Here is a 27,271-nt window from a genome sequence, read left to right as displayed (position 1 = left end):
TTTCATAAACATAAAGAGTTAAAACAACAACCTAATTTGGTTTATAGTACGAAACGACCAAACCTGGTTAGGCCCGGATAGAGCATCGAGGTTTTGGAGTAGGGTATTGATGGTAACAATTCAACTCAACTCAACTACACGAATATTTAACTAAATCTTCATTTTATTACAAGCAGTTTTAAAAGCTGAAACGCGCATACAAGTAGCTCAATTCAAAAAGAAATATTCTTTCTAACACACAAGCACTTTTTCGAGCAATTATATTTGCAGGTAGAAACTCTATATTGGGCTTGAAATAGAATACGGCCGCTAACTGTTTTCAGAGTTTCCTCTGTTCTATTAGAAACAGCAAGCAGCTTCTTGACTAGTTAACTGGGATCTAAAAAAGAGAGCAACTTCATCCTATCTTAAAGGGTGAACAAGGGGGAGAGGGTGTTTAGATCATGCCTCACAATTATATACGGTTAAACAGGGCTTGCCAACTATTTAGTAGATCACTTTGTTTCACGCAAAAAGAGCATTTTACTTTTCACGGCAAACAACAAAAAATGCCAAATCATAGCCTGCGAATACAGCCGCCTCTCACGCTCCAATCCGGCTGTATTCGCAGGCTAGCCAAATCACAGTTCATTAAAATACTCTTTAAGATATTATCAGAAAAAATCTAAGAAAACCGTTTCCCCGCGCAGTATCAGAATTCAGACATTCAATTCAGTCATTTTACAAAGTGTCACGTGATCCCCACCACTTGGCCAGTGCCACTCCACCAGTTGACAGCACCACAAGCAAGCCCCCCAGTAGGGTGAGGAGGCTCGGCTGCTGTCCGAAAAAGGCGTAATCAAACAGAAACGCCAACAAGATGTCAACATTCCTCATCAGCGCTGCAGGGGCTGCCTTTTCCAGCTGAAGACCTCGATTCAAACAGAAACTGCCAAACACACCGCAAAGAGCTGCGAGAAGATGCAAATGAAACAGAATCAAGTAAGCTTTTTTGTCAACCATGGTTTTGAGTAGCGCTGTCCCAAAAATGCTCGGAAATTTCCTAAAAGGTTGCTCTAAATTTCTTAAAAAGTTGCTCAAAAGTTGTTGCAAACTGAATTCAAAACGTTGCTCGAATCTGGCGAGTTTCCGAAGCATCTTCTGAACTTTCTCGGAAATATGTACTGGCCTTCGAACAACACTCGGAAAATCTTCGGTCTTAAAATTGCAAAAAGTTGCTAAAAATTGTAAAAGGTTGCTCGAAAAGGAAAACGTTGCTAAAAAGATGAAAAATGCACCAAAAGTTTCCGAGCATCTTTGGGAAAGCCCTAGTTGTGATGAACAGTTAGCGTTTGCTTTATTTTTGTCGAGCTTTCTGATCTGTTAAAACAATCATACAAAAAGGTTCACGAACCAATCAGAACAATGCCTTTTTAACCAATCAGAAATAAAGGCAACAAACCTTGAAGAGTGGCTTTCTGGCATTTTCCCGCGTTTGTGACCGGTTGCCCGTTTTCACTTCAAGTTCCGATTTACAGCTTTCTTTAACCAATTAGAGCGGAGATGTTTTCCCCTCAGCACATAAGGTATTCGCGACTTTTTCTGCGCTTAACACTGGCTACGTACAAGCCTTTACTTCAAAAACCGATATGCTCATCAAACTGCTTTAAAATTCGAAAACTTAGCATCAATTTCTTACCCACTCCAATAAGGAACCATCTGGCCGCACCGCAATCCGGAATAACAGGTTTTTGAAAGACGAACATGGTAAAGCCGGACAACAGAGCACTGCACCAACCAAAATAAAACACATTGGTGTAGAAACTGACAGAGCCGCCGACACGTCGGACCATGACGAACGTCAGTGATTGGACTACAGCTCCAGACAGCGCCACGCCATAGCCAATCAAACGAGACGCCTCAGTCACGTGGCTGGGTAGATCGGCTGCATTCAAGGAAAAACAAGGATTTTTAACATTATAGTTTCTGGAAGTTTATATCGTGCACGTATTGGACATTTAGACGCCCAAAATTTGCTTTATATCTGACCTTAACTGACGTGTGAATAAAACCGTTTTCTTTACCCTAAGGAATAACCCTAATAATCCTGATAATATTTCTAGTTGATTCAGGCTACGAAAACCGGTGCTGTAAGGCCAATTCTAGTAGAAAATATGTTTCTCGTCCGGATTTCTATAAAAAGAAGAGAGTGGGTGGGCGTTTTTTTTATTATTTTGTTGCATTCCTTACATTTTGTCGTTCGAATACCGCCGGATGCTTTTTTCTCCGTCGTCAAATTCGGCTCCAGAAGCGAACCGTGCTTGAAAATAAATCCTGCAAGGTAATTGACCTATCCAGTACAGACCTAGAGTACCAATACTTTAAAACTTCGGCCTGATTTTGTATCAAAACGCAGACAAAAGCCATGTCTTACAGAATTTTCAACAGGGTACAAAGCGAAAATTACGCCTGTTGTTGCATTGGTTTCTGTTCGTTCCAACTTTTCCAATAACAAATAATAATGTATTTTTTTACTTTGCCTTAAGCCGGCTTGATAACTAGAACCTTTGGTTAGAAGACAGAATTTACCTTACATTACTCAAGGCGTCAGTTCACCTAAAAATAGTTAGCGAAATGATCTTCGCATCCACGCACAAAACACTTACTTGAGAATTTGCAAAGAATACCTTATTGTTACTTATTTTCGCGGGAACTTAATATCGCGAAAATGGAACGGGCATATTTCACGGGACTTAATTCCCGCGATTTGGCCAAAAATACGTAATTAGCATAAAAAATACAATAAAAAACGTAAAAAAATAATTTTCGCGGGTCTGTAATTTCGCAATTTTCAAAAAATCGCGAAAATTAAGTCCCGCGAAAATGAACAATAAGGTAGTTAAAATAACAAAAAAAATCATGGTGGTTTCTATCATTGAAGCGCTCACTTCACGCTGTAAAGAACTGAGGAAGTGGCTATATTAACTTGTCCTTCTCGTCCAGAAAATAGGGTTGCAGGTTAATTTTTGTGTCTAGTTCATATATATTTACCTGTTGAACCGAAGATAAATGTTGGCCTCGTTATCAGAATCACTCCACCGAGGCAGATAAAAGTCGCCACTGCGTCGAAGATATGCCAAGACTCTTTCAGGAAAACGTACGCCACCAGCGCAGTGAAGATTGGTGTGGTGGATATACAAACGGTTGCGTCTCCCAAAGGCAGCTTGGTAAACGAGCCGTAGATACAAGAAATGGAGGCGAAGTTGACCGCACCAAAGCACACCAGGTAGGGCCTGTGTTTTTTCTCGCCCAGCAAGTCAGCCTGGGCCCAGATGGCAGCGGGAAGAACAAGCAGAGTTTGGATGATCAAGCGAAAGAAGACAATTTCAAATGCGGGAATCGTTGTGTTGGAAAGCTTGACGAATAGCGAGGCGATCGCAAACATGATCCCGGATGCTATGGTTAGGAAAAGGCCGAGGCCAGATTTGAAACAACTGCAACGAGCCGTGCAGCGGGCTGGTGATTTTGGAGCGAGCGCCTGCCGATTTTGCCAAAGGGGAAGTTTCTCTGCCAAGCGCTCTCTCCACGTATGGCTAAGGATTTGCTTCGGAGATGCGAAATTGCGAAAGCTTTCGCTGTCTTTATCGAACAAAACATGATCGTCTGTTTCTTCATGGATACTGCCAAGTCGCGAATCTCTTTGGGTTCGATCTAAATTTTGATAACTGCTCAGAGAATTTCGCCAAAAAGCGGTCGAAAATGGCGAGCACATTGTGCTTTGCTTTCGGTTACTTTGTTCTTCGCCGACAGAGCAAGCATTTTTATTGCGCAAATAAGAAGCCAGAAAAATGTGCAGTGAGAGAACGAACGTCATTGCAATGAAGATTGAATTTGAATTAAATTATCAAGAAAAATTCAGTGCTATCTTCGTAGTTCCCGAAGAGTTCCGATTCACCACAAACTTCACGAACGACTCCGACGGTTGTCACTTCGGCCTATCGTTGCCAGGAATACGTCATATCACTCAGTTTGCAACGCATTCTCGACCCAAACAGAGCACTTCTCTTTTGCGCATGACTGACGGCGAGAAGAGCTCTGGGCAACCCTGGAACAACCTATTATCATTTGGTTCGTTGAACAATGAAAACACCTCTGATTGGTCAATCTGTACCCGCCAAAATTTATGTGCGTCGGTGGTTTCCTGGCCCTGGGAATTGAATGTTTGTGCTTTATGCAAATCAAAGATTGTGCACGCAATCGTAATATGTGTTGTTTTCGGATGTATTTCTGTTTGGAGACGATATCAACAGTCTCGGAGAATTCTTCCATTACTCAAATAGAAAGCATATTCTAATGAATGGGAACGATGTTTAACAACAGACAATCGTCCAAAAACAGTACTGATTACAATATAACGTGACACGATCTAAATTTGCATAAAACGCAGAGTCTAGTCTCTGGTGAATAAATGTGGAGCGTGCGCAATGAGTCATCGTGCCAGATTTTGGCTCGCTTGCGTGGAGTTTCCCAGAGCTCTTCTCGCCGTCAGTCATGCGCAAAGAGAAGTGCTCTGGGGTCGAGAATGTTTGCCGTCGATCTTGCGTCTGGGAAACAGCGGACTTAGCCAAATCTTGGAGACAAAAACTACTTGTTTCTCTGATTGAATTTATTGGCTTTGAGATCGGAGGGGCTCTAGATTACTTCAAGTCCGCATGACAGGTTTAGAAAGGGGTGAGAGAAAGGAAATATTAAATTTCAGTTGGGTGCGAGCAAGAAAATGGAGAACCCACCTACCACTGTCGATCGCGGCTTTTCGCGTTCCCATTTTGCGTCCAAGTTCCCATTCTCCCTTTCCTTTAATTTCTACGTATATCACGTAGGCTATGGCACTTTTCACGGAAAACAAAACGGTTATTTCTAGTTCATCATATTTCCCCACCAAGTGACAGGAAACGGCCCATGGAAAATTAAAAACAGACACTGATTACTCAACTACGGCTCGTACTTCTACATACAATTTACCGTAAAGTTTAAAAGTTTCTACCCCCCCCCCCCAAAAAAAAGTAGCAGCCCCTTGAAAGAACCACCTTAAATGTAATTTGACTTCAGTTTGAGAATAATGTATTTAATACTGTTCTGATCTCATTTCTTTTCTTTTTAACGATTTTCCCTTTTCTTCCCGGAGATTAACGGGATATTTGAAGAATAGAACTAGGCCTTAAAAAGCTTTCAGTTTAAGAAATGTTCTATTAAAAAAGATTTTTTTTAAATTTTTTAATAAATTTTAATTTAAAAAATTTTTAATATTTTTTTTAAATTTTTTAAAAAAAAAATTTTTTTTTTATTTAACAGTAAATCAATCTAAGGACTGCCAAATGTAAAAATTTTTTAATAATAAACGATATTTCTTCTTCTTCTAAAAGTAGAGACAGGTAAAGAGTGTCTTTTACGGTAACAGAGTGCGTTTTACGAGGAAAGAAACAGCATTTATTTCACTTTCCACACCAAACGATATTGTCCCTGTTACCCTCGTTAATGTTTTAATTTATACCTCCCTATTTTGACATTAAATTTACGGTTCACGAAACCATCGTTTGTTTTATCACCTTCTAGATAGCTTGTGGAAGTCTGGTAGACATCCGTTGAAGAGTTCCGCTCCAGGCACTGCCTTCCTCGTGTTTCAGTACAGTATCAGATCCTTCACAGAACGTTTCTGCGGCTTTTAGTTTTTGTGGGATACCATCGAATACATAATGTGAAGCAGAAAAAGCCAAGGTCAGTGATGGCTGAAATGCGGTTACGTTCTGAAACAGTAATATATCAGAAGACGTTACTTCAGAGAAGCGAAGAGAAAACTATACGTAATGACTATTTATTATTATCCCCCCTCCCCCCCCCCCCCCAAAAAAAAAACACAACTGAGGTCCACTCATATATCTTATATAAAGACATTTCACTTGTTTCGCACTTTATTTTATTGGATAAAATTTTTTTATTTATAAGATAAGATTTTTTATTTATTTTCAGCCTTGATTTTATTTCCTGTGTACACAGAGCATAACCTCGTCGTCACGGAAATGCGCACAGTACAAGTAGAATGACGTCACAAACCAGGAAAAACGCAGCAAATTCAAAACAAGGTTTCGAAAGTTAAAGGCATGCGCATGCGCGCACCAAAGTTTCTGCATTCTTGTGCACACGAAATACACAAAAAATTACATATTTCCCCATTCCATTGTCACCTTGTTTTTGATGGTTTGACATGTTTTCACGTTTACATTGGTTTCCCATGGCCACTGCTTGGCAGATCAAAAATTAGGTTAACCTGGGAGGGCGGCAAAGTAGCCAGGTTCCGAAATAAACTGCACCGAGGCTGTGATTAGCTGAGGTTGGCAAACCAACAGTAAGGTGGTGACGAAAATTTCTACAAGCACAACTTAGAGTATTTCTATTCCCCCTGGATGCGATGCTTGTCCACCACAGTCCCCCCCCCCCCCCAATCCATTTATACACTTGGTACGCACGTAGGAGAGGAGTGCACTATAACAGTGAAATTTGTTGCCGACTCCTGGATCCGGAGTTATCACCTCTGGTTTCAACTATAAGTGGGATCTATCAAGCCTTGCACACGCACTTTTCGTAACTCTTCTGTTCTTATTTATACGTTATTCTACCGTGCACTGTCAGTTCACATTATTTTGACTTATACTTGCACACAGCACTTCATTTTTTTTTAATTTTGGCGTGATCGTTGTTATTTTGCTAAGTATACATGGATGAAAAAAAAGGGCAGGGGTCCGTAGACTATTGGGGCGAGATGGGGTACAAAATTGGATCCTAATTTCTCAGTGTGTGCCTAGCCCTAGGATGTGAGCCCCTCAACTACAAGGAACGTTTTATAGTGAATTAACGACAAGATACAAGAGAAAACCCTTGTTTATTACTCAGATTAGCTAAGAATTTACAGTTTTTAATTAACTCTGAGTAATAAAGTTAATATCTGCCTGAAAACGTAACTTCATCAACTTCATGCTAATGATACAATAATTCGCATGTGAATTTACTTTCACCCCCCTCCCCAATATACGTACAAATGAAACGCTTGAAGGACTTGTGCTGTAATTATGTTGCAAGCTTATCAAGCTAGAATCACTTCTATCCTCTCCAGCCGTTATAAGGTTTGTCACGCAACGCTTCTTTATCACGCTAGGAGAAAGAGGAGGATTGTGTGACAATCCACAAAACGGCTGTGAAAGAGACTATTTAGCACTGAAGATCTTAAAAAAATTATTAGCAAGTTAAAGACGTTCCAGCTGTCGTCAAAAGGCCCGTAACTAAACTAAACGGCCTACGATTAATGAACGATTTTTAGAACTATGATCAAATTCTCACAGTTAGGCCATGCAAGTTCTACTCCTTGCCCAAATTATATATTTTTTTGTTTCTGTTTACCAAAAGTATTCGGTAACTAACGCTACCCTTGAACATCATGGCGGTCATATTGGCAATTCCAAACAATGAATTTTCTTTCTTTAGAAAATGAGTACTTTTCAAACTCAAAAAAGTTTCTTGTTGTTTCAGAAAATCAATATGGCCTTCATGAATGTTCTCTATCATATTTCAGTATGTACAAAAAAAAATAGTGACTGCATAAAGTTAACTATTTTGTTTTAATACAATGCAGTGTTCTAATCTAAAACACCTGAAAGCTTATCTTGAAATTGGTCTGAATAATAATTATTTTTAGTTCTTTAATACCACTGAAATCATACATGTAAATGGAGAACAACCCTTAGTGATATAATTATGAAACACGTTTAGACTGAAATAATAATTATTTTTAGTTCTTTAGTGCTACTAAAATCATACATGTAAATGGAGAACAACCCTTAGTGTTATAATAATTATCAAAAACGTTTAATAGATCAATAGAAAGTACTGTTTGATTAACAGCACCAAGGCAACCCCCTCACCCCTGAGCCAAAACACCCTCCCAAGGGAAGTAACCCTTTTTTCCAATAGCACCCTCCCTTGACAGGGATGTCACGCGATGCTTCTTTCCAAAGAATTGTTGAGTGACAAACCCACAAATGGTTTAAAAAAAATTAGACTAAACTGAACCTTGTGACCAATATTACTAGGTTAGTGGAGTCACAGAAAAGAATGAGTTGAGTTATAGTCAAGCAAAGTCTGTTCCAATCTGAGGGATTGGTGGACTGAGATGGCATGCACTAGCGCTGCCACTGACTCTAATCTCTGTAGCATAAATGACAAGGAGTACTGCTTCTCCTCTAGAATGGGAAGCAAGCCCACCCCAAAAATGTTAACCTCAGATTAATATCTAACATGTCACGCAATGCTTATTTCTGAAAAACTGCTGTGTGACAAACCCCAAATGGTTAAGAAAATAGACTAAGCTAACCCTTGTGACCAACAATACTACTAAGTAAGTGGAGCCTAGGGAAAAAATGAGTAAAGTCCTAGTTAATCAAAAGTCTCCTCCAATCAGAGGGATTGATGAACTCAGATGGCACACCAGTGCCATTACTGAACTCCAATTTCTGTTGCATAAATGACAAGGAATATTGCTTCCCATTTAGAATGGGATGCTAGCTCACCCCCAAAAAAGTTAATCTCAGATTAATATAAAAAAAACCTTTCTGTGATTCCCAGGGGGGCTACTCCGGCTTGTAAATGCAAGGGATGATCGAATGGAGGCAAAACTCAGGACCCAAAAAATCCCCAAGTCTTCCGACATTACCCCAAAAAATCCCTGGACCAAAAAATAACCCCCCAAAAAATCCCTTGTCAAATCACCCCTAAACTGCCAGGAGGGGCAATAACATAACATAAAGAACACTCGTTTTGTTTATTCATGATACCATTAATACGCCAAGGCTATGCCAAGGCACTTTAGTTCGTTTTTAATACCCCCAAAAATCCTCTATCTAAATCAAGTCACCCAAAAAAATACTTGCCAAATTCTCCAATCCAAAAAAATCCCGGAATCGAAAATTTCAAACCCAAAAAAATCCTTCAATCATCCCCGTCATTAACAAGCCGGAGTACCCCCCCTGGGCTGTGATTACATGTACGTTTAACTGTTCTAACTGTCCTAGCCAATGATCTCTGTTGGCTTCTAAGTCTAAACCTCAGGAAATCTAAGCGTGTGATCTACAAACTGAAAGGGACTGGATGCATAAGTGCAATGCAGGTGCAGGTACAATGAAGAAATAATGAAAAGTTTGCAAGTGCAGTTATAAGGTTCGCTGCAATCACTTGCTTTGATCAATGACATTACAGTGATTCAATCCCAAATTCTACAACAAAGTCGTGTGTTGCCAGGTCATTAAGATCTGGAACTTGATCATCAAGTAAGACATTGCTTTATTACACATGTATGATAAACACTATATATGGAAAATTTGGGAGTTGATTTGGAATTAAAATGACCAGATAATGGTGTTCCTTTAGCTTCTAGAGACCAAGGCCCGGTTGTTCAAAGCACAATTAAGCTAATCCAGGATTAGTGTGAAATTTGATTTCAATTTTATAACATTTCGTTGAGGTTTTCTGTTAATATTTTCTGTCCCCCAGTTTTGACATGGACCAATCTCAAACTTAACAAAACATTAGCTATGGAAAACCCTTTAAAACAAGAGAAATTAAAACCTCAATCATCTTTTAATCCTGGGTTAGCGTTAATCGCCTTTCGTACAACCCGGCCCAACAGTACAGTGAGAAACTACAACCTAGCTCCAGACTACCCAACAGATTCCAGTTTGTGTTCATTAGAATAACATTATTTTACTGTTTAAATTCTTGCTAGATGTTAGTCTTATGATCTCTTTAAATGTGTCTGTCTAGTTGTAAAAGGGACTTCTTCTGTTGTCACAGAATGACTCTTTAAGTGGATATTTAGACCCTATTGAAGAGCTGTACAGTAAAGCTACAAGGGTCTTCCTTGCTCTACTACATGTTAATGTAGTGTACATGTAGTTAGAATACTGATAAATGACAAATTGATCTGGGTTAATATTAAATGTTACAATAACACAAACTACTGTTCTCTTAGTATTTTGTTAATTTTATTTCCCTTGATTCTACTTGGGATCTGCCATTTAATGAAAACTGAACTTAATATTAAATTAATTAAATTATACTGTATACATCAAATATAGCGTAAAAAACATATTTTACTTAACTAAACACACCACTAAACATGTATCATAACTACACTTATTCATCATCCAAGTTGCCTGACATCCTAATCTGCCCTACAGACTAGTAAATCTTACTGCACGTATCTGAGTTTTAAGTACACTTTCTTTCTAATTGGCATACAATCAATTTATTTCTAACTTATGGCAAAAAGGTACATGTACAACTACTGATCAAGAACTGCTTGTGTCAGTTTATGATATGGGAAGGAATAAAAAGGCTATATGTTAAATTCATACACTATTTCAACAATTAATTTATAACTCAATAACTACATATTTCTGAGCTGCACTGTACATAAATATGTCATGCTATGCAATGTTAAACATTTCTGCTGATATGAAACAATTCATGCAAAAAGTATACTTAAAGTACTTGATTAAACTCCAAATTAAACAATTTAATTTGCAACTATATCACATTAATTTTTTCCCAATAATACATGGTTACAAAAATGTAAGTAAATATCATTTTAGCTTATTCAAAATGACCATTAACATGCTCATCTCTGTTTACACTTGGAGGCAAAAGTGCCTTACAAACCGGACATTGAGGGACCTCAGCTTCTGGTGTTGGGGCACTTGGTTGCTGGGTCTGTACTGGGGCAATAGGGGGCTGAGAGGGGACCTCAGCTGGTGGGCCTTGCTCATGTTGCTGCTGTGGTTGGTGTTGAACGTAGACCCACGGCTGCGGGCAGCCTGGAACTGGCATCGGAACAGGCACAGGAGGGGGACGCTGCCAGAATGGACGTATGCCACGGACTGGGAACATACCTGTAACTGTAAACAAGCAGCATAAAAACATTATATAATGATACAGAAATGTACAAACTAGAGTAGCTTTTACTTATAAAATAATTTACAATTTCACAATCAAATTATAAAAACACCAGTACATATCACTTCTTAGAATATAATATATTTTTTGTTTTGTTTAGGCAATGAAGTCAATCGCTGAAAAGGGGTACATCCCCAAAGCTTGTCCTAACAATATTTTTTTTTCTGGTCATCATTAACCTTTCTCTCTTCCTAATGGGATCCTGGTATTTTCTGAGAAGCCTTCTACAAAATAATGATACCATAATACACAGAGTAGTGTCTACTAAACTCAAGTGCTGCCATTGGTTATCAGTAGACACATAAATGTATACAGTTGTATACAAAATGTATACAGTTGTATACATGTACATTTGTATACATATGTTGACCAAGCACGAGGTCCAGATGTTAAACTTATTTTCCAGTTCCTTTCCTTATGTTTACGTGGGCCGAGACAAAGACTATGTTCACCAATGAGCAAAAATTTAACAAGGTCAATATTTCTAATCTAGTTATAAATAAATAAATAAATAAATATTTTAAATCTAATTCTAATCATTTTTCTAGCGGAGGAAAAATGACTGTTAAAAATAGCAACAATAACTGGTAAACAACATCACCCAGCAGACATTGTGATGGAACCCTCAGGGTAAGGGGAAGAGGGGTCGTCCAAAGAACTCCTGGGTAAGAGGTGAAGAAGCTGAAATGAGGAATTATGGCCACACTTGGATGACACTGGGAAGACTGGCCCAGGACAGAAGCCGATGAAGAACAGAGGTCATCACCTGGGGCTAAGGGCTTGAGACAAGCTGAAATGTTTCTAATCTGGATCGAACAAGCTTTATCAGTAAGTTTGTATTATTTTTTCTAGCAGAGGAAAAAGACTGCTAAAAATAAATGGGAGCATGCATAAGCAGTCCAAATAAATTACAAGTGGTTCACATAAAAAAGAAACAAACCCTGGACTGCTTGTGTAGCCAATCAGATTCTATGACCTAGTTCATTTTGACTGTGCACAAGGCAGAAAAATACTTAAAATTAAATTTTTAATATTACCTGGTGTGGGAGTTGGTTCCTGTGGTGGGGGGTGAGGCTCTACTGTTATTTCTTCTCCTTCAGTTCTATTTTCCATCAGTCTTGACTCTGCTTCTACATGCAGATCAACCTCTTTTTTCCATCTCTCCACTTCTCTGTTTAGCTCCTTGACCTTCAGATCAAGCTTTCGCTCGCTGGCCTCATGCTCCTGAATCTTTTCTCTGGCCTGATCGCCAAGTAACTCTCTGTCTGCTTGTTCCTTGGAAAGTGCATCTTGCATGGCTGCAAGATTCTCTGCAGCCTGTTGTAACTCTTCCTCTTTGTTTTTCAAGACTTCTTGTAGATTGACTATTTCATGGATGATGTTCTCCTTGTCAAGTTTTTCATCTTTTAGAGTGTTCTCCAAATGTGTGACTTTTTCGAGCAGATTTTGCACAACAAGTTGGCTTTGTGTGTCCTGGTCTGACTTCTGAAGCTCCACATGTTCACTGTTTGCTGCTCTTTCTCTCAACTCAGACATTTCCAGCTTGAGCTGGGTAAAAGAAAAATCACACCAGAAATGAAATATTTACAGTAGCTTTTTTACATTGTACAGTAGCTTTTTTTTTTTTTTTTTTTTTTTTTTTTTTTTTTTTTTTTTTTTTTTTTTTTTTTTTTTTTTTTTTATTTTTATTTTTTTTTTATTTTTTTTAAAATTTTATTAAAAAAAAAAAATATGGGTGCCCAATCTTTTTAGACAATCGTGGTTATTTTGGGGGGCCGTGCACTTTACTTAAATTTCTTTTATTATTGTATTGTTAATTTAATTGAATGTAAGGGTGCAAATAAAGTTGTTGTTGTTGTTGTTGTAGCTGTGTGATCAAAATTTTAATTCAATAAATAAATAAATTTGCCTTATTGATTTCCATGCTTTATTTATGGTTAGTTTTAAGAGATAAGCCTCCCATGCCCACAAACAATGGCTTCAAGTTGAGGCCTTGGTAGACTATTTTCATATATTCACTGTATTTTTGTCCACCCTAGCCTTGACTTGAAAACATTGTTTGCAGCCCCTGAAACAAATGTGGGAACATTTTATTGGAAGTAAACACACTGTATATCACTGAAGTACATTATTTTCTCACTGATTAATTTTTCTTTGTTCCCATTCTCAACATATGTTAATCACTCTCAAAATGGCCATATTATGAAGCAGAAAACTATACGATGATCTTTGCTTATATCACTGTTGTCACTCGGTACCTTTACAAGATTTACACTACTGTCCCAAGTTTGGAAATGCAACATTTACAACTGTTTGTAAGCCTGCGTGGAAACTCTTGCTACACAAGAAAAGTCTGACAATTTGATGCTTTCTATATTGAACAGGAAATATCTTGTTCAACTTTGAATATACTACTTTCATATTTGCCCCAAGGGCTAAATCACAGTCATTACAATATCACTGTATCATATCTGTAAGGTTTGCAAAATTTATGGCAATGAAGAGATCAAAGAACACAGGCATAAACAAATCTTGATCATCAATCCTTTTTATAAATAGCATCACCTGATTACGACCAGTCATGCAAATTGACACTTCATGTATGACATCATCACATGAAATACATGTGCAAAGTCATTCTGCCACTGATGACAAGTAACATTTGCAAAATGGCTCAGATAACCTGGTTTATTTTACAATCAAAGACCATAGAACAAACTAAAATGGATTTTATCCTATTCCAAGCATTTTAGGCTTGGCAATCACAGACATGAAACAAGACAAGGTTTCTGAATTTCTGAGAATTAAACAGGAAGTTGCAGGTCATGAGGTCAACCATAAACAATTAGAGGAAATGTTTCCTTTTGAGTTGAATAACTTACATGTACATAACTTCAGTTAAAAGGAAAGGCAAAGATGTTAATTAGTAGCTATAAGCTGCGAATATTTTTTGTCGAGTCGACATTTCCTATTGCCGACATCATTTCCTCATAAAAGATGGCATTACCTTTTCCCCTAAAAATAACTTGCCTGCTCAAGCTCTCATGTTAAATCGTTCCTAAAGTAAAAGTACTTTGTCATCAACTGGGATGCGGTATATACAGTGCAAGGCCTTATAACGGCACTCACAATTTACTATATTTTGTCTTCTTGATCGTTTTTTCAATTTTCATGTTGTTTAAGCTTGATTAGGCAATGAATTGAGAAACTTGCAGCCCATCTCATTGAACGGTTATAAATTCAGTTTTCATATGAGAGAAAAAAGTTTAATAAAAGCTTGTGACAAAATACCTGGTTAATCTCGTCAGTCTTCTGGAGCACCAAACTCTTTTCAATGCTCAGTGCTTTCTTCTCTTCATCTAAAGCCTTTCGCAGCTTAGAAACCTTGCCACGCATCTCCAGTCCTAAGCCAGCTTCTTCTGACTGTACAGGCGTGGTCCTTGCTACTTTATCCAACTGTTCCTCCAGTTTACGACATTCGATAAACTTCATCTTGAAAGCCTCAGCCCCCATGTTGAGTCGCATGCGCAGATCCTCATTGCAAGCTCTCATCTCTTCGATTTGCAGACGTAGATCATCTGATGGAACATTTCCTTGGAATGTTGCGATGGTCCTCTTGAGCTCGTTTCTTTCCCTCCATAGTTCATCCATGTCCTTTTTGATTTTTAGGTAATTCTTCTCCAAGTGAGCATGAGCAGTCTGAAGGGCATACATTGAAGCTGCTGAATTTTTTGATGACTGGGCACTGGCTCCCTGAGTATCTGTCAGTGTCGTCTGGAGTGTCTCTTTCTCTACCTTCAGCGATTTGACTTCAACGTCAGCAGCAGTCAACTGCATTGTAGCTGTCTGCACCCTCTCTTCAGCAGATTGCAGCTGTCTCTTGCAGTTGTCCAGGTCATCGCAGAGCTCCCTTATTTCCGCATTTTTTGCCTCCAACTGCTGACTTAGGTCCATGTTGGCACCCAGCTGCTTTTGCACTTGACCCTGGAGACTGGCCAAGTTTCGATCAGACTGAGAGCACAGGGACTGGTTTAAAGCTTTCTCTCCCTCCAGCTGATCATGCAGTGCTCTGATCACTGATTCATAATCTTCTTCCAGAGCGGTAGTCTTTCCTTTCTCTTGGTTTAGCTGGGTATTGGCGTCTTCCAGTTCATGCTCAAGTTGATAAGTGAGTTCTTGCTTTTCCTTTAATTCTTCTTGAAGTTTTTCGATCTTCTGGCCAAGCAAGTCTGCCTCATGGGAGGCATCCCTCAAAATTTCCTCCCTGTCACTTTCAACTTCCTCGATCTTGCGCCCACAGCTTGCGATTTCTTCTCTCGCTTTCTCAAGTTCTTGATCCTTGTTCTTCAGCTCAAGATAGATATCTCGGACTTTCTTGTTAAGGCGCCCTGACTCTTCTTCTAAATTTCTTTTCAGCAGGCTATTTTCCTCTGTGATCTGAACAAGCTGTTCCTGCAGTCTGTCATTTGCTTTGTTTACTTTCTCTATTTTCTCGGCAAATTCTGCAGACTCTGATCTGGCTTTAGTCTTCAATTCCACACATCGAGCCTTCACAGCGTGGATTTCATCTTCTTTGGCTTTCAGGTCACTTTGCAGCTTCTCGATCATTTGCCGATCAGCAGTCATGCTCTCCATATACTGTTTGCGCTCTATCACCAATTCTTCCTTGTTTTTCTGAGCTTGTGAAGTCTGTGCACGCTCCTGCTCAATTATCATCATCAATTCATCAACTCTTCTTTTCAAATTCTCTTCGCTGAATTTCAAGTTGCTTGTAGTACTTTCAAGGTCCCTTCTTTGGCTCTGTTCTTCTTCCAATGCTTGCTGTAGATTTAACGCCATTTTTTCTCAAAGTCCTTCAAAGCGGCCGTCAAATCTGCTTTTCGCGATTCCGACTCCATCACTTTCTCATTTGCATTAGCCAGATCAGCAAGCGCTGTTTCATTTGTTGCTTTCAAGGCAGCATTTTCTTCCAGAGCGCGGCCAAGGGACTCCTCCAGCATGGCTGTTTTGTTTTTAACGACCATTATTGAAGTTCCTTCGTCATCTTCAATTTCGCAACACTCCAGCTCCTCTTGTTCAATCGGTTTGGTTTTGATCTGGAAAGGAACGCTGGCCCCTCTCACATCGCCTGCATACGTGACATAACAAAACTGATAAAACTCGTCGTCAGCCTTAGGCAAATACCTTTGACGAAAAACAACTCTGTTTGCGACTGGTCTTCCTTGTTCGCCATCTTGAATATTTGGCATTGGCGACCATTCGTATGTGTAATGTTCACGCGACGACTGCCATCCCACTTTAAACAATCCAATCCAATCCCTGGAGTTTGGTTTTACCGAACACTTTATAGTGTAACGACATTCTATCTCTCTGTTAGGCGGATAACATTCGGGAACGTTGTTGAAAATAACCGCGGAAAATTCAGACTCCGACGGCAGCGAAGTGAATTCTGTTGAGTTGGCGCTTGTCTCGTCTCCATGATTGCTTTCGCTTTCGCGTGTACTCTCTGCCATGTTTCTTTATGACTTGGGTTATCTTGCTGCACAAGATTTAATAGGGAACCCCGGAAGATGGTCAAAACGAAACTCCCATGGAATAATGCACGATTAAATACAAATGCAAGCGAAGCAGAATTCTAATTACGGCGAATGACGTCTTCGTAAACAATCGCCGACAACCCGAGCATGACGCGAACTTTCCCCGACGGTGTGAGACAGTCCTGCTTCGAACAATATCCAAAACGATTTTCAGTTGCGGATAAAGAAATAATTTGTTGGAGATGTAGTAGAGTTCCGATGCAGCAACTAGGATATGCAACCATCAAGCAAAAATATTATTTAATTCGTTATTTTTTGGTGACGGGAAAGGGGGGTCAAAAAGGCAACGTGCTAGAATAAAATTAGCCGTGATTACAAAGCGCGTGGGCCGACATGCAGCATGTCACATCCCGTTCTAGAAAGCTACAGCTGACATGAGCTGAGCAGCTTTAATAGTTCCTTGCCCCCGGGTCGGGGATAGGGCCGGGAACTGAGCATTTATAAGGGCATCCGACATTGCATTGCTCTGTGACAAAGGCTATCCAATAAATCTTAAACTTGCTTTCTTTGCCAATGGGCGTAAATAAGACACATTTAATATTAAAGTAGGATGAACCCGAAAAATTCCGGTCTACCAACTATATACCCGAAAATCCCGTTCTTATTTTTGACTTCACACTTATAAAATATTCTTATCAGTAAAACTACAGTACCATCATCCCGCCTATGTTAAATCGTGCCAACACAATTAAGTTACCATTTTTAGCCTAAAACATTTTACTGGCGGTTAGCTCTGCAACGCAGGCTACAACGAATAATAAAAATATACTGATGCAAATTCTAGACCCCCGTTGTTCCAAGAGCGGATAGGATGAGGCTAAGTGGTGTTTGAAAAATCGGCGCCGGGTTGGGGGAAATCGTTGGGCTGGCTCAGTAGAGTAAAGACAGTATCTCTTTGATGATCAATAGTCGCAATTCTCGTGGCCTTCCTTAGGTATACCTCTCTTGGTATATGAAACCCATACAAAGCTTGTTCTCTATTCAGGGACTTCTATATTTCATTTGACGACTGGTTTAATATAGCAAGGTTTTTTTATGTTATCACTTTTCTTTACATTTGGCGACAAAGTATTTTACTAACTGAATATTTTAATGTGCTAAATCACATCCAATCTTTTTTCATCCAAAATATGTCAAGAGTGAAAGTATTTTCAGAAACATTATTTCCAAAGCGTATTTTTGGTAATCAATGACTATTTTTGGGACTTTCGCAATACGAGTAAAGAACAAGACAGAATACGTAGCCAGGCTGGGTGAGGTTAGTTCCTGAAGCATTCCCCCAACACTCCCTTACTAAACCCACTCGGGCCCTGCCCAAAAGTGTATGTTGGCCTGTTGGGCACATGATCAACTATTCGGCTTGTCCCATCCGCCATTTGGGGAGGTCCCTTGGTTACTGTAACATTTAGAAAACTGCTGACTAAGCTTGGGCGCCAGCTTTAATAGGGTGGGTTGAAAAACCATGTCCCACGCACCAATTTCTCGAAATTTCTCTCGTTTAAGTCGGACGAAGTCCAAAGGCGTTTCCGCGAGAGGGTTGGGACCTATCGTAACACGCGAAGAAGTCTGGGGACTAACTAATCAAACAAAATGGCGGGTAAAAAGGACGTCAATGAACTCTCTGATTTTGAGTTAATGAACGAACTTAAGTCTTTAGGATTGAAAACTGGACCGATTACTCCAAATACAAGATGGCTATTTGAGAAGAGACTCTCAAAAGCGCGTGGTTGTGACGTTGTCGACAGCAGTAGTCATGAAAATAAGACCACACGTGCGAACGAGGATGTTGTCAAAGAATGTACAAATTCTACTCGAGATAGTACAAGCAGTACGCCAAGTCCATTTGAGAGTCCTGCGATCTTTTATGGAGTCTGTTTTGATGTGGAGCGTTCCTCTTCTGAAAGTGCATCGCCAAGCCTCCCGGCTGTGTTTACGAGTAAAGATGAGGCCCTAAAAGTGGCGAAGAAAGTCAAAGGCGCTCGCTTCAAAGGCTTCAAAAGCAAACTTGAAGCTGAATGTTTTTCTCGATCGCGGCGGTTCAAAGAACAAGAAATATCTCCAGCTACCCCAAGCGCTTTACCCGCACCTACAGATCCTGTGAGTAGCTTCAAAAGCCCAACACCACAAGAGTTAGTCAAATTTCGTACAGTTATTGAACGTGGCTCGAAGGAAGAATTTCAGGAAGTGGTGTTCAAAAATCCCAGATACTTGATAGGACCTGGTGACACACCAGTAATCTTACAAGAAGGGTCCCGCTACAATGCTCTTCATGTGGCAGTGAAAAGTAACAGGAAGGAAATGTGTCAGTTGATTATTGAGACTCTAGAGAGTCAACACTTTTGGAATATTCTTTTAAAGCAAGAAACTGAGTCAGCCATTGACAGCAAAAGAAAGCAATTTCTGGTTGACATGTACCTTAATACACCAGACAAAGGAGTAAGTAACCTTGTGAACAAGGGGTTTATATACCCGGGGGGGGGGGGGGTTACTCCCATAAATTTCGGATAGGGGTGTGCCGCCAAGGTTCTTAAACCCTGACCCTATTTAAGGATAAAGAAAGCGAAAATTGATACCCTTTTTAAGGTCCGAAACCGGAAAATGACACCCTATTCAAGGGGAGGAGAAGCGTTCCGTGAAGACGGCAAGACACAAATCTTTATAAAATCGCTTTTCTAATACCTAAACAGAAAATTCAGTCTTAAGATATCTTTTTTTTCGTTTAGCTGGGCGTTTATTTTAGCTAATAGAATTTAGGTACCCTATCTAAGGATCACACCGGGAACACATTGCCAAAAAGAGCAAAAATGATACCCTATTTAAGGACCGAGAACCTCAAAAACCATACCCTATCGGGCGGCACATACCTATATAGGCCACATATGGGAGTACCCCCCCCCGGGTTTATATAGTCCAGGCGAGGGGACTCCCATATGGAAGGGATGGGGATTTGTGAATGCTTGTCGGAAAATTTGAACTATTTGTCCCCGGGGGCAAACTTTGCTTACCTCCACTGTGGGGGTAAACTCCAATATAGCTACAAGAAATAGCCCAGCAAAATCCCCCCCCCAATCAAACACTATGTTAAAAATTTAGTTTTCCTGGCGGGGGCAACTGCCCCTCCTGCCTCCCCCCCCCCCACCCACCCGCTAGGTATGGCCCTGATTAAGACCCTAAAGGAGACATGAGAGCTAATGGCTTTTTCGGCTTGAATTTCACCCTTGCGCAGCTCGAGCTGAAAAAGCTGTCTGCTCTCGCAGGCTGCCACCAAACAGGATCCTGGTATCTTTTAGAGTAATAAATTTCTGATATCATTATTGCTCATGTGATACTTTTCTGTGGTCATTCATTGATGCCTACCAGTATTAATTTGAATAATTTTCGTTTTACTGTGCAGAACTGGGAAACACCATTACATTTTGCATGCAAGTTTGGTCATGTTGATATTGTTGAGTATCTCGTGTCTCATCCCCTGACTGACGTTCAGCGACCAAACAAGTACGGAGAAACTCCTGCACAGGTTAGATACTGTACAAGATGGCTAAAACATTCTACTGAATTGCGTCTTCCCAATTGCCAATTATTCCCAATCAAATCATTTAATATGTTACAGTTACTTGGAGGGCTTGACTCTGAGGGTGACTTTCACTCAGGTTGTCAACATGTCAGTCAACAACAACACTGTTTATTTTTATGTTTATTTACACAGGACCTATATTGGTAGCAATTTGTTTGAAGTAGTTACCCTGTATAAAGATTTTATTTAATATTTAATTAAAGATTGCCAGAATGATAGGGTATGAGCAACCCCAGGGCCTGCCATCTTAACCCTTTCAGTGCTAAATTTCTCTAAAATCAACGGGTTTTTTTTATTGTTAAACTGAATTTTTGATGCTACGATCCTGAATTTCCCTTAACTTTGCTTAAAAAGCACTTTTCCACGATGCAGCATGATTTTGACGAAGATTCCATGGAAAAATGTACAAAATTGTACTTTGGCGCACGTGCATAAGAAAATTTTTCTACTGTATCCGTCCTTTCTTTAGATCAAAAAAGTCTTTGATTGAAACACTGGTAAACCCTGAAAAGAGCCTGACCTCGATCTTTTACAGGTGTTTTGGCCTGTTTAACACCGATTTTGCACTAAAAAGTGATTGACTTTTTCTCGATTAGCTCTGTCAGGATGTGACCGATACGCAAAATGAATAGTTCTTTGAAAAGGTCAAACCTAGCTCTATCAGATGCTTATCGCCAAAATCTGCTGACTTTCAAATTAATGACGTCACAAGTGGTTCATTGACTGCTCCTCCAAATGTCGACAAAAGTCGACTTTAGCACTGAAAGAGTTAATGCTTCCTGTTGTTTCTTTCCCAGCCCCTTCCCCACACCTCACTTTCATGCTACTTTCTTCATTCCAGGTGATCTGTTCCAGATGTTCTAAAGCAAGTTCTGATTTAAAGTCTCAGATAAAGAGCTGTCTTGAAGGTAAACACATAAAAACAGACTCATATTTTTTTGTTTCAAATGGGCGCTGCTACTCAGTGCAAAGCAGTGATAAGGGGAGAGGGGGTAGGGCACTTGATCTGGACTTGTGCTCTTCTTAGTCCTTCTCAATGATCTCCTCACAAGTGAAACATAAGCTTGATATTCAAACTTAAATCCCATACTTGTGACACATCTCCAGTAATGACCACATCTCTATATAACAGCAACTAACTGCTTTAATGCAGCCAGGATTTTCATTCCAAGCTTGTGCTGATCCACTACACTGATACCCTTTTCGGGGGGGGGGGGGGGGGGGGTTGCCCCCCTAAAAAAAAAAAAAAAAAAAAATAAATTTTTATTAAAAAAAAAAAAAAAAAAAAAAAAAAAAAAAATTCTCCTTTTTTTTTTTTTCCCTCTTGTTGTCCTCCCCCCCCCCGGAGAGAGGGAGGGATGGGGTGAGGGGGAGGGGGGGCCCCCCCCCCCCCCCCCCTTTTGAAATCCTGGATCTGCCCCTGTTTTCTCTTATCAAAGCCTCTCTTCGATGACCATCCCTCTACAAAGATGGTGCTAAAGGTTGTCTAGATCATGTCTCGTGAAAAAAAAATGGCCATTCCTTATTTCACACAAAATAAAATACCTAGCCATTTCATGAAACCAAAATAAAAGGTGTTAAATTACCTATCGGAGCAGAGTGACCAGGGGCGCAGAATGGCGATCAGTCATGATCACACACTGTTTTCAAATGGTTACTGGATGATTTTTTGGAATTAAGAAAGAATCATGGTTTACAGTCCCATTTGAATTAATCATGATGAAAAGACAATAGACATTTTACAATTCTCATGCAAAAAGTTGATTCAAGGTTCACGGTTACCGGTATGTAACCAAATCATATTTCGTGAAAATAAAATAACCATTTCACAATTCATGAAAAATAAAAGTCTTTCCTGGGTCACGAAAAAACCCTTTTCCACCCTCTACAAACACACTCATCCTCTTTGCTCCTATTAGCATAAGGCACAGTGCAACCCTCTACAAACAAAGGCCAGTTAATTCCGTCCCAAGGTGGCTGTTGCAGTGAGGTTACTAAATAGCTAATGGCATGTGAACATGATTTTTGAGTTCTCATTTATCATCACAGACAGCTTCTATGTCCCATTGCTTGGTACAATGGATAACTCCACCCCACCCTGGATAGGTGGTCCTTGGTCACCAGAGGTCACAGAAGACAGGATGGGCAGAGACGGTGGATTTTCAGGGAGTCCTCTGAGTCCATGGAAACAAAAGAACAGTCCTGGGGAACTGCCGATAACTGTGCGAGCATATGCTGGACCAATGTCTCCTTCAAAGGTAATAATTAAATGTAACTTACAGTACTTCAAGAAATGCATATTGTCCTGATGAACCACCAATTCGACATATTGGCTTAAGTGGTACTGGACCTCAGTTAAAAATACCAAATAATTATAAAATATATAATTTATAAATATCTTTTCTTTTCTTTCAGTATTTTTAGTTTATCTCTGCCCCAGGGCTCGAGACTAACTTTTTTTGCTAACTAGCCAAGTGGCTAGTGACAGCTTTGATTTCACTAGCCAAAACTTATTTTCTACTAGCCACAATTTTTAAGCATAGTTCTTCTTTTAAGGGGGGGGGGGGGGTGAAAACAATGTGCGATAATGTTTAAACCTTGAGCCGTAAAATGTTCCTTAAATCTTCATGTTGTTTTTCTTACAAAATTGGGCTTTGTTCTTCACTATAAAAAAATGTACATGTACATGCGTTTTTGTCAACTAGATTGTTTACAGCTTCACATTATATAATGTCAACAGTTTACTTGTTAGTTATATTCGCCGAGAGACGATTTTAATAAATGCGGTTTCTTGCCACTAATGCCTGATTTTTTCACTAGCCATTTTGGCTAGTGAAAGGCCAAAACCTACTAGCCAAAACTGCATTTTTACTAGCCTTTGGCTAGTTGGCTACCGTTAGTCTCGAGCCCTGTGCCCTCTATAAATTGAGGCATGCTTTTATTGCACCCAGCAGGGAAAATGAATAAGTCTTTTGGTGACAGTTCTTTCAGTGTATCTGCACTTACACTTTGGATTGCGCTCCCAGCTAGCCTGCGAAATATTAGGTCTATTTTTAGTTTTAAATCTCGTCTCAAAACATATCTTTTTAAATTAGCTTTTAACCTTTAGATCTTGTCAATATGTATATATTTAGTATATTTTAATATTTTAAGGTTTTAATATTGTAATGCGCTTTTGATCATTTTTATGTTAAAAAGCACACTATAAATTAATAAATTGTTATCATTATTATTATGAGTAGGTTTGGAAAAGTTTTTTACTGACACTTGAATTACAATTATTTTCAGGCTGAGGAATTCTATCATTCATGGAAAACTCCACCAAAACCAGAACAACGCAGCAATTATATTCAGATAAAAAGAAAAGACGACAGTCGTGGTGTGGAGAGAATTGGAAGGTACAATGTTTTGCGAACATTATATTTGGGTAATAATTTATGAAGGATTTTTTTCTGTATTGCAAACAGTTAGCAGTGGTGTTTTTTGAATTAATTTAAGGCCACGTGCCAAAAAAAATAGGCAATAATAATATACCCTTAGCCATTAGCCAAGCAGCTAGTCACTTCTTGGTAAAGAAAGCAGACAGAAATTGAGTACAGTCAACTCTCTCTTAGACGGATACCATCGGGACAGGCTCCAACTGTCTGTCTTAGAGAGGTGTCCGTCTTATAGGGAGTCTAGTTACAGTAAAATGACTGAAAAACGGTATGGACGGGGACCAACACCAGGTGTCCGTCTAATAGAGGTGTCCGTTAAGAGAAAGTTGACTGTATATTCCAAAAGGGGAAGTGCATGGAACATTAATTTTTTTTCATTAATGCTATTTTCATTTCTGATCTATTTTACATCTCAAGGGACCTTGCTCATTATGGCAGGATTGCCTGGACAGAGTACTGGAATTTTCTTGGCTGTTATGCAGACTTATCAAGCTCTCAAGGACTGGAGAAGCTGGAAGATTATCTAGCCAAGAAAAAAGACAGGGTTCTTCTAAGCAGATTATCAGTGACACCCCAAAGAGTACGAGTTGTTAAGAGTGTCAGCAGTGTTCTGAAAACTCCAAAATCAATGCAAAGCAGCGTTATTGTGAATGACGGTTGTTTACTGCATCAAACAGGAGATATTACTGATTTTGATCATTGTAATGAAATTGACCTGATGGATCTCAATGAAAGTCCTTCCTTGTCATCCAGGAAAGTTTTGTTTTCTGATTCAGAGATGAAGATAGAAAATTCAAATGCCGATCTGATGGACTCTGCACAAACAGGAAAACTGCAATCCTTGAAGGAGCAGCATATTGCAGAAAATTTCAGAACTGAGGATGAAAGTTTTAGTGCACCTTTAGATAAAACAACAAACAGCAAATCACATGAAGCTGCTGTGGAGACATTAGCAGAAACCTTAGATACACTCTTTCTTCATCAAGAACAAAGTGAAAAATCAGGGAAAACGGACCTACTTAATAGTAGCTTTTCTACTGAAGGGATTGATAAAAAAGACGAAACAGACAATGTAGGGGTATTCCCATGCAGGAAAAAGCTGTCATACAATTTACCAGAAACTAAACTCTTGGAAAGTAGAGCTGATAATTCATCTGGTGATGCTTCCATGGAAATTGATGAAAAAATAGATATCAAGTCAGCACACGATAGACTTGACATCCAAGAAGATAACAAGAGTTCTGTCATCGTAGAAAACGCTACAAAATCATCATCAGTGCAAAACCAGCCTCTTGATGATTTAAAGAAAAATCTTTTTGAGGATGACGTGTTTGAGAATGCTGCAGAAACTGACCAAAAATCAAGAAAGCTTGATCAACGTACTGGCTTAAGTGATACTGGACAACATAGCTTTAAAATACCACAAAACAAAACTGTGGAACATGTGAAGTCCGTAAGCTGTAGCAACATCCTTGGTTTGGGAGGCAAGGATATTACTATTTTTATTCAGGGGTAAGTTAATTAGTTATAAACTAATCAGGCTTCCCCCTCTTTAAAATCCTTTCAGGAATCCTCAGATGCAAAGGCCTATGGGGTGATATTAACACTACGTTTACACGGGACGGGACTACTGCAAAACAGTCCAGTTTTGGATCCATTTCAGACCAGTTCCTGAATGGTCCCAGGTAAACAGAAGGCCTACCCCGTCTGATTTTCAGACCGTATCTGTTTGAAACTGGTCCCGTGTAAACATAGCCCTAGAGTGCCTTTTCTGTGATATAAAACAAAACAATTTTTTTCACAATGAAAATTAACAGGAAATGTGGTAGCTAGCCTAATGGTTAGTCTGTGGGACTATGGATTGAGCTGTCTGGGATTGCATCCCTGTCTGGGATCACTGCGTTGTGTTCTTGGGCAAGACACAACTTTACTCTCACAGTGCCTCTCTCTGCCCAGGTGTATAAATGGGTACCAGTGAATTAAATGCCGAGGGCCCACGGATTATCTTTGAAAAACCGTATCTTTGTCTGTGGAAGGAACTTGACCATTTAGCTTGAAATCTGTTTAGTTTGCAGCCCAGCAAACTTGACCTTGATGTGTTACTAGCCATTGGTCAGGAGAACATTGATTCTGGGAAATTTCCTTGCATCGCTCAATGGAAGAAACTAGTAACGTCTTATTCTGAAGCAACACAACAAAGGTAGAATTTCATTGATTTTCTCTTTTATCATTTATTGATTTGTTTCTTTGCTATCATATTTCCCTTCCCCTCCTTCCCCTCCCTCCCCTCCCTCTCTCTCCACCCCTTCCTTCTGTCCCTCCCTCCCTCCCTCCCTTTGCTCTTCACCCTTGTTTCCACTCCCTCCCCTCCCTCCCTTCCAGTTCACCCCTTTTCTCCTCCAAGAACCAGGATGAAAATAGTTTTACGTACAGGAGCCCATTTCCTGGAGCATTCAACTTCCATATATTTGTGTAACAGCGTTTTCACAAGTAAATTTATTTTTAGCCAAGCCTTTTCCACAAAAATAACTGCTCTCAGCTACTGCTCTGCAAGGAAACACTGAAATCATCGCTCGAAATGCTGTCAGAACACTCCAAAAAATATTCCTTGCATGTGTCAGCCATGTAAACTTTCTATGGGGACGAGATACTGCAGTTACGTATCATCAGTCTCTTACCAAATTGCTTGTGATTGGCTATCCGAAACAAACTGGCTGGAAAATCGTATCTACAGTAAAACTGACTTCACTTGTGAAAACGCCATTCACAGACAAAGTATGAAAGTTATTCGCTCCTGGTAATGGGCTTCTGTTTTACGAGCTATGTGGAGGTCTTTAAAAGACCTTGTAAAATTCATTAGTATTCATGCTGGTGCAAACCAATCCCAGTACCATATTCAGATCACATGTACACAGCTGTAAACCCCAATACAAATCAAACAATAGAATTAACTTTTGATACAAACTCCTGCTCAGCTAATTAGTATTCATTAACTTTTGATACAGATCTGTACTGATTCGCATAACAAAACTTTGCATTCATTTTATTGTTTTCATTTCACAAGTAGAATAAAATATTCGCGTCCGATCTCTATGGCCGTTTACAATGGCTCGCCTATCGGCTCGCCATTGTAAACGCCCGTACAGACTTGTTATATCTTTCTCTTTCAGCTGGCCAAGCCCAGGGTCACCAAGATATCATGCAAGACACAAGTCTTTGATGTGGAGCTGTTGAACTATATAAGTCTCAATTTAGAAACAAAAATAACTCTACCAATTAATTTAACTATATGTAGGTAGTGTTGGAATTATACCCAGTTCACAGTGACTAGACGTGTCAAGTTATAACCAAACTAAAAAAGTCAAAATTCAGCAAGAACAAATCGTGTATACACATAACCTTACGACAAGTTGAAATAAGTTCCCATTATATTACACTTCTGGTTTTATGCCAATTATTATTGAACAGTGCCTCAGTGAAAAGTAATGCTCCTTTGAAATTTTGTTTTTGCTCATAGTTCATGTTCCGAAGTTGTTTTTCAAACTGCGTCCAGGTATAAAATATTTCTTAAAAAATAAAGATGGCACAGTTGTAATAGTGCGCAGAAAAGAGGTTATTGTTTCCTA

The 27,271-nt window shown here is 39.4% G+C and overlaps 2 protein-coding genes and 1 pseudogene across 4 annotated transcripts in view; 1 reads left to right on the top strand and 2 right to left on the bottom strand.

Moving 5' to 3' along the window:
* Positions 1-382: 382 nt before the first annotated feature.
* Positions 383-3,858, bottom strand: LOC144660669 (solute carrier family 35 member G1-like). Its single transcript, XM_078521354.1, has 3 exons — positions 3,031-3,858; positions 1,679-1,924; positions 383-950 (listed from the first exon to the last, which is right to left on the bottom strand). Exons 1-3 carry the CDS (start codon positions 3,851-3,853, stop codon positions 721-723), a joined length of 1,299 nt encoding a protein of 432 aa, XP_078377480.1. The 5' UTR covers positions 3,854-3,858; the 3' UTR covers positions 383-720.
* Positions 3,859-7,630: 3,772 nt separating this feature from the next.
* On the bottom strand, positions 7,631-16,772 carry LOC144660776 (uncharacterized; annotated as a pseudogene). Its single transcript, XR_013572156.1, has 3 exons — positions 14,329-16,772; positions 12,075-12,585; positions 7,631-10,979 (listed from the first exon to the last, which is right to left on the bottom strand). The product of XR_013572156.1 is annotated as an uncharacterized LOC144660776 (transcript).
* Positions 16,773-17,985: 1,213 nt separating this feature from the next.
* LOC144660295 (ankyrin repeat and LEM domain-containing protein 2-like) overlaps positions 17,986-27,271 on the top strand; it is a 29,564-nt gene continuing 20,278 nt past the window's right edge. The window contains exons 1-8 of one of the 2 annotated variants that reach the window (XM_078520901.1): positions 17,990-19,070; positions 20,029-20,151; positions 21,050-21,116; positions 22,258-22,466; positions 23,497-23,606; positions 24,063-25,157; positions 25,714-25,845; positions 26,816-27,245. In XM_078520901.1, the coding sequence (XP_078377027.1) occupies positions 18,225-19,070; positions 20,029-20,151; positions 21,050-21,116; positions 22,258-22,466; positions 23,497-23,606; positions 24,063-25,157; positions 25,714-25,845; positions 26,816-26,879 (2,646 nt within the window). In that variant the 5' untranslated portion in view covers positions 17,990-18,224 and the 3' untranslated portion in view covers positions 26,880-27,245. Of the gene's footprint in view, positions 19,071-20,028; positions 20,152-21,049; positions 21,117-22,257; positions 22,467-23,496; positions 23,607-24,062; positions 25,158-25,713; positions 25,846-26,815; positions 27,246-27,271 lie in introns of those variants that run through there. The other variant, XM_078520902.1, reaches the window with a different exon arrangement.

This window comes from Oculina patagonica, chromosome 7 (assembly GCF_052425735.1).
Source record: "Oculina patagonica isolate OP01 chromosome 7, crgOcupat, whole genome shotgun sequence".
Taxonomy (NCBI): Eukaryota; Metazoa; Cnidaria; class Anthozoa; order Scleractinia; family Oculinidae; genus Oculina; species Oculina patagonica.
The sequence above is the reverse complement of the archived record's forward strand: the minus strand, read 5'-3'. Positions and strand labels throughout refer to the sequence as shown.

What these genes read in the sequence shown, in the direction of transcription:
- LOC144660669 (XM_078521354.1), bottom strand. Translation starts at nt 3,853, where the DNA reads ATGACGTTCGTTCTCTCACTGCACATTTTTCTGGCTTCTTATTTGCGC. An exon ending in ATTTATCTTCGGTTCAACAG is followed by an intron (nt 1,925 to 3,030) that starts GTAAATATATAT and finishes CCTTGAATGCAG; the next exon opens with CCGATCTACCCAGCCACGTG. An exon ending in ATGGTTCCTTATTGGAGTGG is followed by an intron (nt 951 to 1,678) that starts GTAAGAAATTGA and finishes ATCTTCTCGCAG; the next exon opens with CTCTTTGCGGTGTGTTTGGC.